This window comes from Colletes gigas, unplaced genomic scaffold, assembly GCF_013123115.1.
Source record: "Colletes gigas isolate AHSC1104 unplaced genomic scaffold, ASM1312311v1 Colletes_gigas_Sc00015, whole genome shotgun sequence".
NCBI classification, from domain to species: domain Eukaryota; kingdom Metazoa; phylum Arthropoda; class Insecta; order Hymenoptera; family Colletidae; genus Colletes; species Colletes gigas.
Genome location: NW_025106644.1, coordinates 5,567,050 through 5,580,354, shown reverse-complemented (window position 1 = coordinate 5,580,354; position 13,305 = coordinate 5,567,050). Strand labels below are relative to the sequence as shown.

The window sequence follows — 13,305 nt, the reverse complement described above, 5'->3', positions numbered from 1 at the left end:
CTACGTAACTGTACAGTGGTAAAACTAACAATACGTAGAACGATTTACAGAATTTTCTCGTTTCGATATTCCCCCCGTTTCTCGTCGTTCGTTTCACGCGGCAAGGAATATCGGTTAGATTTTTACATATTTAAAACGATACCTCTCCTACGTAAGATCGAGTTTTAACTAAGCAAGATCCTTTAAAATTCACGTGCCTCCTAGAAACAGAATTCGCACGGAATTTGTGTGTGTGTTTTTTTTTTCATTGTTACATCGCGCATAGCGACTAGTTTATTTATCGAATGTGATACTTCTGTTAAATCCTCGACTGCACCGAACAACATTTTTTTGATGCGTAGGAAGCGAAACCTGTTAAATTGATATCTCACTTTTGTGGCAAAAAAATGTAAAAAGTAACGTTTTCGGTAGTTCGATGAAAATGAATCACAATGATTTACGGTACGATACAAGGATTAAAAAAATACTCGTAATTGTACAGTCTCTCCTTGCGAAATATATTTTAGCGCATATTCAACGGCAATCCCTTGTAATTTCGTCGCTTTTGTCGTATCGATTCATATCTATATTGTTAACAGCTGTAAAATCTTAATGTATGCACGCGTATGAAACTTTCTTTCGCATAATAAGTTAGTCATTCACGAGTTATCGCGCATCGAAACGATAGCATCGTAATCGATCCTACCTCGCGACCATACCAAAGGCAAATCGTTATTATTTCGTACGAAAAGAAGCGCGTCAATGGCGTCGCGAATCATTATGAACAGAGACACCCAACTTTGCGCGTAAATGCTCTGTTATAAGTTTATCTTCCTATGACCTCGCGTTTTTTGTAAGTTCAACGATGCACCTGTAAAGTGCAATCGCAATCTTCGTTTACTTTTTCAAGTAAATCGACTCTTTCGAATTCGAAATTTTTACGGAAGATTCTGGAGATCAAAATAAGACGAAAATCAAGAATAGTAATTTTTTAATCGAGGCTTCGTTAAAAAGTTATTAACAGTTGCGTCTGGAGATATGCAACTTGCGCGCTGCGTTCAACCTGCGTAGACGCAACTGTCAATAACTTTTTAACGAGGCCTCGATTAAAAAATTACTATTCTTGATTTTCGTCTTATTTTGGCCTCTAGAACACCCCCGTTAAAATTTTTCCCACGGTTAATCGAACACCCTGTATGCAGAATCAGAGCACGGAGTCACAGGGTTGCGATTGTAAGATATGAAAACTGTAAGTACAATTTGTTGTTTGAACTTACAGAATCACCACTATCGGAGGGAATAAACATTTATTTATTTTAACGACTATGAATTTCCATGGAAATAATTGTCTAATTGCAATATCGCACCCACTAACGGAAACCTTGAACCTTCGTTTAATTTGATGTCTGGCATAGGTATTACTCGGTGAACTCAGCTGTCCTATTTTTCTACATTGTATATTTCAGATCGATGTATATTGTCATGTATCAAGGACCATGACATCGAGAACACGTCTCGGCACTGCTATCGTTCTTTATCCGCACACTAGCGCATAAGAGTAACCGTCTCGGTGCAATATCTAGGGGTAGAAACGTAAATACCCTCCATGATTTAACTATTCGTTGTAAAAATTGTTTTACATATTTCCCGAAATAAATCAACACGTCGTTTGTAAGATCAAAAGACGTTCGACTTAATATTTTCATAGAAACACCGTTGACCGGATAAAATGTTCAAAGCTACGATATCGATGACAATTCCGTCTGCATTTTTCTGTATCTTTCAGCTTCTTCCTCGCTGACAGAGGGAATTAACTCGCGGGCAGCTTTTGAGAAATCCTCCGATCCCACGGTGATGGAGTTATTTGACTCCGATTGATCGGATATAGCAATTTGATCGTGTTTGCTCAGAACTCTACGAGCAGCGTTCAACCACGCGTTGGAGCAGACGGAGTATAGATCAGCACCGGTTGTGTGATCTGGTAACTCCTGTATCAATTTCGATAATTCTTCCCCGTTCTCGCGCAGTTGGAACTTACGAGTCAACGCTTCCAGTACTCTAAGTTGCGAGTCACGATCGGAGTGAATTCCCACGTACAATAGTTTGTCAAAACGACCGGGTCTGAGAAGAGCACGATCGATGAGGTCCGGCCTGTTCGTAGCGCCTATGATGAAGATGTTGCTGGAACAATCCAGACCATCCATTTCAGCGAGCAACTGTGATACGACACGATCCATCACTCCTCCGCTGTCGCCGCTGCGTCCACGATTTGGAGCCAACGAGTCCAGCTCGTCGAAGAATATTATGCACGGAGCAGAGGCTCTTGCTCTCTCGAACACTGCAAAGACAATGCAGTATTTAGTTTCACGCTTTGAGATACGTATCTTTAACACTTTGACAGCTAGCAGACGATGGCCACTGTTTACTGTATCAGTCACCATTTCATCATACATTTATAATTTCTAGCTTCTTCGTGTACCTCGCTTTGGTCTACCAAGTGGTGACTGACAACTGTCTTCATGCGATACGTGCAGCCATTAACCATTACCCTTTGCACTCCGAATTATATTTCAATTTTCTTACCAGCAGCTCCCACAACGCCTTTAAAATATCTGTTTTATTTACACTGTTGTTCTCTTTGGATTGGACTTGAAAAAGTGTTGACTGGAACTCGACGAAGGAGCTCCTGAGATAAAAATTGATGTCGAATCACACTCGACATAGAAGTGCAAAGGGTTAAAGCATTAATGTACACTCCATCATCGAGTCTTGGGACTTTACCTTGCCTGACGTTCTTCTCGCTTTGACCAACATACATATTTAATATTTCAGGGCCCTTGATGGACAAGAAGTGGAGTTGATACTCCGTCGCAACAGCTTTAGCCAGAAGCGTCTTTCCAGTACCAGGTGGTCCATATAAAAGCAGCCCAGACTGACCGAATCCTAGAGCGTTCAACAAAGGCAACTGAATCCGACGCATGATTTCGTGTTTCAAGTCTGCCAAACCACCTATGTCTTCCCAATAAACTTTTGGTACACGTGGTGCACCCTTAGAGTCTGTATATATAGATTGCATATATTCTATAAATAAAAATAGAATCATTAAAACTGAGACAACGTGAGTAATCATAATCATAATTTTCTTTACCAGGATACTGTGACTTTACCATAAGCTTTATCGAAATCTTCTTGTAATAATGTTAACGATTTTAAATCTTTATCGCAACATTTGCACTGAAATTTTATCGCGTGATGTATCAGAGCATTGAGGTCCGAGAATCTAAAATCTGAACACATTCCAGATACTTTTGATAAGTTTGCATCGTGATGCAAATTTCTTTTTGCGAGCAGCCATGTGATTAAGGCTGTTCTTTTATCGTGATCCAGATGCTCCGTATGAATTGTTTCGATAAACATTCTGTTTAATTCTGGCGGTATATCAGACTCGTTCGTAGTAGCTACAATAATAATTGGATATTTTAAACGTTTGTCGTACAGTGTGGATATTTCGTTCGAAAATGTCGATATAATTCTTTCGTCCTTTTGGCCATCCGAATTCTTTCCAAATATCTGCGAACATTGTCTTAGATTATTCGAAGTTGGGAAAAAAAAAAGATTAATTAAAACATGCGCGATGAAGATACCTCTATATTGTTTAAGCAAAGTATACACGGTGCAGATTGTTTGGCATTGTGTAACACAATACGAAGCTTAGCTTCCGTTTGTACTGATGTTAAGGCTTGCACTTCCGCAAAGTCTGTACAAAGAAAATTCAAACCCATCTTTACGGATACAGTTTGAACCAAGTTGCATTTATTCGAACCCTTCGAACCCTTAACAAGAAATATTGGCTTTATGGGTAATTGAATATCTATAAGAAACATAAAATGCTTAGACCAAATGCGTCGTTTATACTAAATTATATATTCAAGAATTAATTTTTACCACACTTTACGAATGGTAAGATGCAGCGTTCTAAATGTTTCAAAGGTTCCGCAAAACTTGGTGGACATGGTTCTATCAACATCTTTTCAGTTGTATCGCAATAAGAATGTTTCCGAGGTAGATAACTATGTACATTTGATTCCTGAATAAGCGTCGTCTCTCCGTGTAAAATGTAAAAACTATCGCCGACCGTACAATTCTTATTTACACCTTTAATAGCGTTAACTTTAAAATATATCACAGACATTAAAGAGTTGCTATGTAAATACGCATGATCCGATATGTGCTCTTTCACGTCGATACCAAATAAATCGTTTTTCCTTAAAAATCTCGGCTCGTGAAAATAATTTTCTAACAGAGCGATTACAACATCGTTCGTGTTTTCGTATGGATTCGATACCATAGAAACTTTAGCTTCTACGGCAAAGTTAACGTCATCGTGTTTAATTGGCACTGAAATTAAACAAACGATAAATATTATTAGATCGCTGGAACAGTAAAGAATATATCGTACTCACGTAAAAAACAATTGTCAACAGTGCACCGTAATGCATTCTCTATGTTATGCCTAAGAACTTCAGATACAAACACTTTGTTTGTATCGTTTCTTTCGTTTAAAGGTATAACTAACAGTTTATACTTTCTTAAAGATACTTTAGAACATACGTAGAACCAGGTTGGTACAGATACTTCGAAACACTGTACATTTGCCAATAAACAAGAATTACAGTCCACATAATAGTCCTCCTCGTTAGAGGATTGTTTTACTAAACTCTTGAAAACATTGTCAGGTAATATTCTCCAATTAAATGTTGTGGTGACCAGTACTTTCAGTTTAACAAGTACGTAATGTAAAAACGTATAAAAGAGTATGTACTTGTAATTATAATACATCAACATTCTCGTTAATTCTCGTAAAAAGTTCGTATAAAAATATAAAGAATTCATACTGTGTACTTTTAAACGCGACTATTAAATCTTGTAATTGGAGGGGAATACAGCTGAGTATCGTCCTTCCGCGAGAAGAAGACACAATGTGTTTACGTCCCCACTCTTGCTGCAGCCCGCTGATTGGCTGTCACCGTTCTTCGTCACCGTTCTCGACCAATAGCCGTGGAGTCAGTGGACTGCAACAGGAGTGGGGATGTAAACACGTTATGGCTTCTTCTCGTGGAAGAATTGTAGCTGATTAGTAAGAACAGTGTTCTTTAAAAGCTTTTTAAAGTATTTTATTATATTGTATGAATGTTTGCTTAGTAAATTGTTTTGGAGAAATTCGCATTCTATTGCGTTCATAATTTGTACACATAAAGCCACGTTTTCACATATGTAATACGTGCTCATCGACACGTTGATTTTGCCATAAGTGCGAGTGTAGCTTAATGCGATGCTCCCAGCATAGTAGAGCATTGTATATTATAGCAACATTAGCAACAGAGGCAGTCAGAGCAGATGCTTTATATACTTTCTAGAGCAGTTCCGCAAAGGACTGTTCCAGACAAAGCAGTCGAGGCCGAAGGTTCGAATTTCGATCTGTCGGGGGGGTGGATGCAAGGTCCTGCAACAGCTGTGCCGTTTGGTAATTCACAATCGAAATCTGCGTGAAAACTGTATTAAGCGGTGTGAAGTTATCGTTGTATTGGTCCTCGATTGTCTCGCGTAGCTGATCGAATTAAAATTCGTGGTCAGCGAAACGTAACTCTTGCATCACTTGAGGCACAGCGTAGCAGAAGACAGTGGAAAAACCGTTGGTGGTCTGTAGCCGTTAAATGGAAGACTAACGTAACCTAGACTGATAGCGTCCTTATTGGAGTTATCAAGAACAGATCTGCTACAATTCGAAGGTCCGCCGCTATTCAAAGAATATTATGCAAAGTTTTGATACGTGTGAGAGGTAAGCGTTTCGTGAGAAAACAACTTACGCTTCGCTCCACTGTTTAGTAATTTTCGAAGATTGTTTGCGTTACGTTCGACCGAATGCATCTTGGCGTATAGGGCTGTCCCATAATTAATGCGGCTTTTTACACTTTGACACGAATAAACAATTTTCCGTTTAAAGATTGATCGAGCTAAATAATTCCTACGTTTTACACTTTTCTGTCAGTTATTTATCCGTTAATTCGCAAAATTCTCTCGATTTTGTTGTAAACATCCTCGATCACGCCAATGACGTTTTGCATTGTCCCACTATTGTTTCCATCGAAATAGAGTTGAGGGCACGGAATTAAAAATTGACAGGACAATTGATAACAAATACAATGGTATTGATGATTATCTTGCGTTTTCTCTTTCTTTGTTTTAGAATATAAAATAGTTTGTCTAAGAATATATTGAGTTAAAAAATGGACCCTGCAACAGCCATAGCTCGCTCTAAAGAAAATATACAGCCTTTGCGTTATGGAAGAAATGCTGCACAATTGGGAACCGCGTTAAGAGCACAAGAGGACACTGATGTTCAGCAATTACTTTTACAAGAAAGGCAGTGCGTAAAACGAGAATTAATTCTATTATGTTTTAATTAGTTACGAAACGATTCTTTTATTTTCTATTCTAGAATGTATGAAGCTGCGATAAAAAATTACGAAGGCGATGATCCTTTAGAAAATTGGTACGAATATATACTTTGGATGGAGCAGAGTTGCCCGAAAAGTGGACACGAGTCCCATATCGCTAAACTTTTGCAGCAATGCTTGGCTATATTCGAAAAGGAAGTAAAATATCATCAAGACCGTAGATACATACGTCTCTGGATTAATTACGTAGGGAATTTAAAAAGCTTCTTTTATCCAGAAAGAAGAAGTTTTATTATACATTCTGGTCAATAAAAATTTCCCTGTACAGATAAGTATGCAAAAGAACCCGTTAGAGCTGTATCAACTTTTATACAACAATGGAATAGGGACTATGGTGGCGGATACGTACAGAGCATGGGCTTTTGAATTAGAACAGATAGAGGACTACAAACGCGCGGATAAAGTTTATTTGATGGGCTTGGCATGCAAAGCGGAACCCCTGGAAGAACTGGACTACGCCCACAAGTATAAACGTCGAACGTTAACGTATTAAACAAACCTGTCCCTGTGAATTTTTGTTCAAATTGTTTGTCTTATTTTAAGGAACTTTCAACTCGCGATTGCGCGTAAAACGCTAGGACATTTGGAGGATCGTACCGAAAGATCGCTTCTCGAGCAACGTCAAGCATTTAGCTCTTTGAAAGCGATTAAAGCTGGCAAGAAAGTTAGCAGCGTACGTACCGGGCATCGAGTACGCGAATATTTCCCCGGTACTGTTCTGCAAGTTTCGACAGCGATTCATAACGCCGCATTAAATCCCAGGATACAGATATATCAGGTAGAAAATTATTTTTAACGGTTGGCAAAGAAAACGTGTACATTGAAATATTTTAACAGGAAGATCTTCCCTGCGAAATGAAAAGTTCCAGTATACTGGACCATGTTCCAATAGAGGATACGATACATAAAGAAAATACTATTAAACCCGGTCCGTGGAATGGCGGCGGAAGTAAACGATGTCCCTTAATGACATCCGTTACAAAGCCAGCTTTCAAAGGTAAAATATTGGTCGACATAAAGGTTTCACATATGTTTATGTGTACAAGTAATTTTGTTTAAATCGTAGTTCACGAGGATCAGCCAGATGACTATAACACAGGCAAAGTAAGATTATTCCCAAATCATACATTTTTTTTTGACGGCAGTAATTATCCCGGGTGTTCAACAGTGCCTGTGTTTGTTCCCGACGTTCCAATCCCAAGTATTATATTAAGACCGCATTACCCGAAAGATTTAGTGTACGCCAACAATATGGATTTAAGCATGGAAGAAATAAGGGCCCAACGATATTTGCAAAGGTAACGTTCATTCTATTAAAATAGAACGAGAGCATTGAGTTGTAATTGTAATCTTTTAAATTATAGACCGCAAGTTTTAGAGAAAACGCAAGACATAAGAGAGACGGAGCAACAAATTCAACAAACGGAACCTCAGAGGCACAGTATGTCTCTGCAAGAACTGCTCAGGCAGCGACAAGAGTACAAGCATCAAGAGGAGCTAACAGAGAGGCATAGAAAAGTGCAACAACAAAGGGAGGTCGAACAATTTGAATTAGATAGACAAAGACTTCAGATCGAGCAAGAGAAACTACAGAGACAGCAGTACGAGGCTGAGAATTTAGTTCTGGAGAGCCAGAGGCGCGAGGCGGAGCAACGGGAATTAGAGAGATTAGAAGCGGAGAGGATCGAGACTCAGAGGCTCGAAGCGGAGAGACTCGAGGCTCAAAGACTCGAAGTGCAGAGAATGGAGGCGGAATTAAACTTGCAACAAAAGTTACAAGTCTCCAGTTTTATGCACCAACATCACACGTCATCATTGACCGCTGATCCCGAGGAGCATTTACTCGGGCAAAGTCTTACCGTTAACACGAAAGAGGCGATGTCGGTCGTGCAAGATATGTGGCGTTCGCCAGAAGCGGTGCACACCACTTCCAACTTTCGTAGCTCCATGACGCCTAGAATTCCCGATTCGAAAATTTTAAAAATGTGTTTCGACATACACATGGACAGTTCAATGACACAACACGCAATGTCGAGTAGTAAACACCATTCGGGATATAACGTGCAGCCGTACAACGACCAGGAGAATCATCAGAACTATTCCACCCATCAAAGCTATCCGAATCAAGAGCATCCTAGCTCTTACGGTACTCCTGGATTGCACACCACGTACCAATACGAATTGCAGCATCACGAGCAGCAAGTGGAACAGTCCCATTCTCGGCATCATCAGCAGCTGATACAAACGCATCAGTCGCCTCACGTGATGACGCACCATCAGTCTCTCACTCATCCGTCGCATCTGCAATCTCACAGTCAGATTCAGCATCACCAGACTCATCCTCAGCAACACCAATCGTCCCCCAATCAACACCTCCATCATCAACCGGCGCATCAACACATGCAACACTTGCAGCACACTGTTTACAGCAGCATAACTCCAAACGATATCGCTTACCAACAATATCCCGCGCAGTTGGAGTCCACGTTGTTGCAGCAAAACGTAGAACCTGCTAAACAGCTTCATTATCCAGCATTTACAGAGCCCGACATCGAGACCAACAAACCGTACAGAATGCCACCCGAGTTACCGTATATAAAGTCCCCGGGTATGAATCGCAGAGACATCAAGTATCTCGAAGGCGCCGAGGACAAAGAAAACGCCATTGTCGTTGACTACAACGGATCGATGGAGGAGAATATGACATCAAAGCCGGTCGATGAAAATAATTTATACATCGACGAAAGTCTTGGTATCACGCCATTATCGGGCAACAACGACACGTGCTTCACCGACGCGTTTAACACGCAGCAATTGACCAGCTCCACGCCCATGACCACTCATTTTAGACAATCTTACAAACCACGGGAGGAGACTCCACAGTATTCGAACCAATGCACTCCGCCCCCGCAGTATGTAAATAATACTTGGAACGATAGAAAAAGTTTTTCATTGTTTTAACGATTTAATTTTTGCAGCAACGCCGAGGCGCCTCTTGTCGAAGGCGAGGAAAAATTGAGCGTCATACTGGAATCGACCAGAGAGTATATTTCGAGCAGTTCCGGCAGCAGCACTCACATAAGAACCGCTCCATTGGCTTTCACGTTAACCAAAGAAGATTTGATTCCTATAAAAGAACACAGCCAATGTAATTTAATTTAATTTAATGTACTTGGATATCTTTGTTTATTTTGTTAGTGTCTTGCAAGTATGAAAGGGTTTCATTTTGTTTGATAAGGTGAAAGCGAAGAAACCACCGATGGTACGCTGCACGTGAATCAACTTTACGATCAGAACCTTCAGGCTCAGATTCAAGCTGTTCACGCTCAAAGCCCGCGCACGGTGCAACGCAACGTGGATCAGATTACATCGGAAATAAAGAAGAACTGCGATCTACGGAAGTCGATTAATTTTAAACTTAATGAGATAGAGGAACAGGAGAAGGTTGATTCGATGGAGTGCGAGGAGCACCACGAGCCGATGGAACAAGCAGAGGAAGAGAGTTTTCAGTTCCCTTCGGGGGATATAAATCCTTTTGACAAAAATTTAATCGCTGGTCTTTTAAAGAAAATTAAATTCCCCCAGCCGCATCATGCGGAAGGATATGTGAGACTAGATACTAATTTAAATAAGCTTGTGCCTTCTACTGTGGTTACGCTTGGTTAGTCTATTTTTGTACAGAGTTTAACGAAGGTACATATTGTTTCGGATTTTAATTGCGTTTGATATATTCAGGTAATGAAACGTACGATTTGGATAAGTGCCTTGGAAAGGGAATGTATGGTACAGTATTCAAAGCAACGAGTTTGCAAACGAGTCAAACGGTTGCCCTGAAAACTCAGAAGCCTGCTTGGGTTTGGGAATTTTATATCACTAGGGAGATAAAAGCTCGTTTAACTAATCCGCACGTGGTAACGTACATATTACGTCAGTCAGCATGGTGTTGGAACTATTTTCTGATTTCCGATGTGCTGACTTGTTTTTTTTTTTTATTTTCAGTTGCGTGGATTTATGGATGTCTCGATGGTATATGTTGCGAATAATAGCAGCGTGCTAGTGTCGGAGTATTCCAAATTTGGAACATTGTTATCGGTAACGAATCAGATTAAGATTGCCACGGGTAAACCGTTGGTGGAGCAGTTAGCTATATTCTTCACGATCGAAATGTTGCAAATTGTGGAGTACTTGCATAAATGCCAAATAATACACGGGGACATAAAACCGGACAATTTTCTATTGATGCGTTTGTACGTACTCGATACATTTTCTTGTAATTATTTGACTATATTTACCTAGTTTACTTATCGTATTAACTTGCAGACCTACGGAAGATGTGAGGCCAACGATACAGTTGATAGATTTCGGATGTAGCATAGATATGAGTCTTTTGCCAGAGAAGACGACGTTTACTCAGGTCATAAAGACGGAAGATTTTACGTGTATCGAGATGCAAACTGGTAGACCGTGGACGTACCAGACCGATTTATATTGTTTAGCAGCGACGAGCCATTGTTTGCTGTTTGGTAATTACATGAGAGTCTCGAATGTCGGCGGTCGCTGGTTCATCACCACAAAGTTACCAAGGTATTTAAAACAAATTAAGTGGAGATTTTTATTTTTATAGTGTACGGAGTAAACGGTACAGTTCATTAAAATATTATCGATTAAAATCTTTAGGTACATAAAGAGACCCGTTTGGGAGAAATTCTTCACGGAGCTATTAAATATCGAATCCTGCGATAAAATGCCGGATTTATCGAAACTGCGCAACATGATGGAAGAAACATTGGCGCAGATGGACGCGCAGACAAAAATTAGAAACTTTGTCAATATCTTGAACAAACGATAACACTTACTCAACGCGTTATATCGAATGTTACGTCTCATTGTGTGCACATATTTAGTAAAGAACCAGGAGGTGGGAAGAAGAATGCGGATGATTGATGTTATTGTGCTATTTATTATAAAAGTTAATACTACAGTGATATATGTACTACACAGTTAATAACACATGAAATGCACTTTATGGCCTGCTTCGTGGAGGCTTTATGAACTATATTGCTTGCACATAATCAATTATACTAGGAGTATTGAATATTTGATTCGATTAAAAAGTGGGAAAAAATCGAGTAAAAAAAAAAAAAGAATAAGGAAAACTTTTATATTACTGACATTTTACGCTCCATAAGTTATAAAAATGTCTTTCAAGATACCTCGTGACACAGTACCTGGATGTTAGCATCTGTCACGTAAATTATGTAAAGGCAGATTTGTATAATAAAGTTGAGTAAAAAGAAAAGAAAGAAAAACAAGACTTCAAGAACACGAATATGTAAAAGTAATATTTATAATACAACGCGCGTGTGATAAATGCGGGCTGTTTATCTATGTATGTAGTGTTTATATCGTATATATAAAATAAACTTTTGTTCTACAGATATCAAATTTCTTACACGCACAGCATTTAAAACATGACTGTATGAAAAGTTTTATTATCATTACATGTTCTGTAAAGCAAAAAATAAAAAATATTTACGCTGCGATCGATCGATCAAGATGCTAATGTATTTTGTTTTGTTTTTAGATAATTTTTTAATCGGCATTTAGTTATTAATAAAATATACGATCTAACAGTGAGCGAAATATGACATTGAGGATTTCACAAAATGTGTAAGCAGCTTTTATACAAAGTTCTTCTTAAATGTATATACGATTATCTGCTTTTATTTTGATATATTCTTTTCTTTCAAATGTGCAGGCTTATTCGCCAGTATCCACTAAACAGGCCTTTATGTAGTATATTTTATAAAATAGAATTTATTGTATTAAACTACGCAAACGATAGAAATTTCGGATTTGTGTTCAAGCGATTCGATTTTAGATTTTATAAAATGCACAAGAACGCTAGGTTGTCTGATATTTAAATGATTATATAAATTATATGTATAGCATTACATGACGTATAAACAATAATAGACAGCCTACTGTTCTCATTTAGGTATCTGTAAGAATATGCCTTATTTTGTTTTGACAACGCAACATAAAAATGTTTAGATATTAATGCGATATTATATTACGTACCACTATTCGACACATCTCTTAATAAAAGAATACGATGGAAAAACAAAAATGGTATATAGCCGACGTTAAGTTTAGTTATGGAAACGAATTGGGAAGAAGCATATTCTCTCAGTAATAGGTTGACATTTACTACCGTTAGTTTACTTATTTTTATAAAAATTAGAAAAAAATATAAGTCTCTTCTGAAATTACTAGTCGCATTTAACACTCGAATGGCGGCGCCCGGGCCCATTCGGTCTCCACTCTTGCCACGACCTGCCTCGTATTTCAGAAAGTGCTTTCTTTGGATCGGGCATAATTCAGTGCATCGAAATCGACAATAGTGATTACGAACTTCCATAGCGTCTAATGGAGTGATGGGGAAAGCAGACATATCTTACCGTACGAGCCACATGCTACGCCTGGTCAACACTTCATGCAACTTCGGAAAATCGATAAAGAACATGAATGGTAAGTCTTCACGTCTTGCTCTTGAACATCTGAAGTCCGTCTTCGCAGCATACAATTTCGAATCTCGACTACTCAGGCATTTTTACGTTTCGAGCTATACAGACACGACATATAACCAAACTCCACACTGAATTAAAAATTTTCACGTAAATACATGTCTTAAGACACCGTGATCGTGTTTGAAATAAAACAATACTTTGGAAATAAATCGTTTGAATATAGTTTATCAAGTAAGACTTTCGAAATTATTTTCAAACGATTTATTTTCTAATTGTTC

The 13,305-nt window shown here is 38.8% G+C and overlaps 2 protein-coding genes across 2 annotated transcripts; one reads left to right on the top strand and one right to left on the bottom strand.

The window, feature by feature from the left end:
• Window positions 1-1,105: 1,105 nt before the first annotated feature.
• Window positions 1,106-4,901, bottom strand: LOC122400042 (peroxisome assembly factor 2). Its single transcript, XM_043401240.1, has 6 exons — window positions 4,443-4,901; window positions 3,925-4,377; window positions 3,624-3,850; window positions 3,147-3,549; window positions 2,761-3,060; window positions 1,106-2,317 (listed from the first exon to the last, which is right to left on the bottom strand). The coding sequence occupies exons 1-6, from the start codon at window positions 4,870-4,872 to the stop codon at window positions 1,719-1,721; spliced, it is 2,412 nt and encodes an 803-aa protein (XP_043257175.1). The 5' UTR covers window positions 4,873-4,901; the 3' UTR covers window positions 1,106-1,718.
• Window positions 4,902-5,290: 389 nt separating this feature from the next.
• LOC122400047 lies at window positions 5,291-11,835 on the top strand. Its single transcript, XM_043401249.1, has 14 exons — window positions 5,291-5,818; window positions 6,227-6,406; window positions 6,479-6,683; window positions 6,766-6,962; window positions 7,041-7,275; window positions 7,335-7,494; window positions 7,564-7,795; window positions 7,862-9,409; window positions 9,476-9,645; window positions 9,736-10,158; window positions 10,233-10,408; window positions 10,497-10,744; window positions 10,818-11,081; window positions 11,175-11,835. The coding sequence occupies exons 2-14, from the start codon at window positions 6,267-6,269 to the stop codon at window positions 11,344-11,346; spliced, it is 4,170 nt and encodes a 1,389-aa protein (XP_043257184.1). The 5' UTR covers window positions 5,291-5,818; window positions 6,227-6,266; the 3' UTR covers window positions 11,347-11,835.
• The last annotated feature ends 1,470 nt before the right edge of the window (window positions 11,836-13,305 follow it).

What these genes read in the sequence shown, in the direction of transcription:
- LOC122400047 (XM_043401249.1), top strand. Translation starts at nt 6,267, where the DNA reads ATGGACCCTGCAACAGCCATAGCTCGCTCTAAAGAAAATATACAGCCT. An exon ending in TACGTCTCTGGATTAATTAC is followed by an intron (nt 6,684 to 6,765) that starts GTAGGGAATTTA and finishes TTCCCTGTACAG; the next exon opens with ATAAGTATGCAAAAGAACCC. An exon ending in TACAAAGCCAGCTTTCAAAG is followed by an intron (nt 7,495 to 7,563) that starts GTAAAATATTGG and finishes TTTAAATCGTAG; the next exon opens with TTCACGAGGATCAGCCAGAT.
- LOC122400042 (XM_043401240.1), bottom strand. Translation starts at nt 4,872, where the DNA reads ATGAATTCTTTATATTTTTATACGAACTTTTTACGAGAATTAACGAGA. An exon ending in TGTTGACAATTGTTTTTTAC is followed by an intron (nt 4,378 to 4,442) that starts GTGAGTACGATA and finishes GTTTAATTTCAG; the next exon opens with TGCCAATTAAACACGATGAC. An exon ending in TTTGCTTAAACAATATAGAG is followed by an intron (nt 3,550 to 3,623) that starts GTATCTTCATCG and finishes CAATGTTCGCAG; the next exon opens with ATATTTGGAAAGAATTCGGA.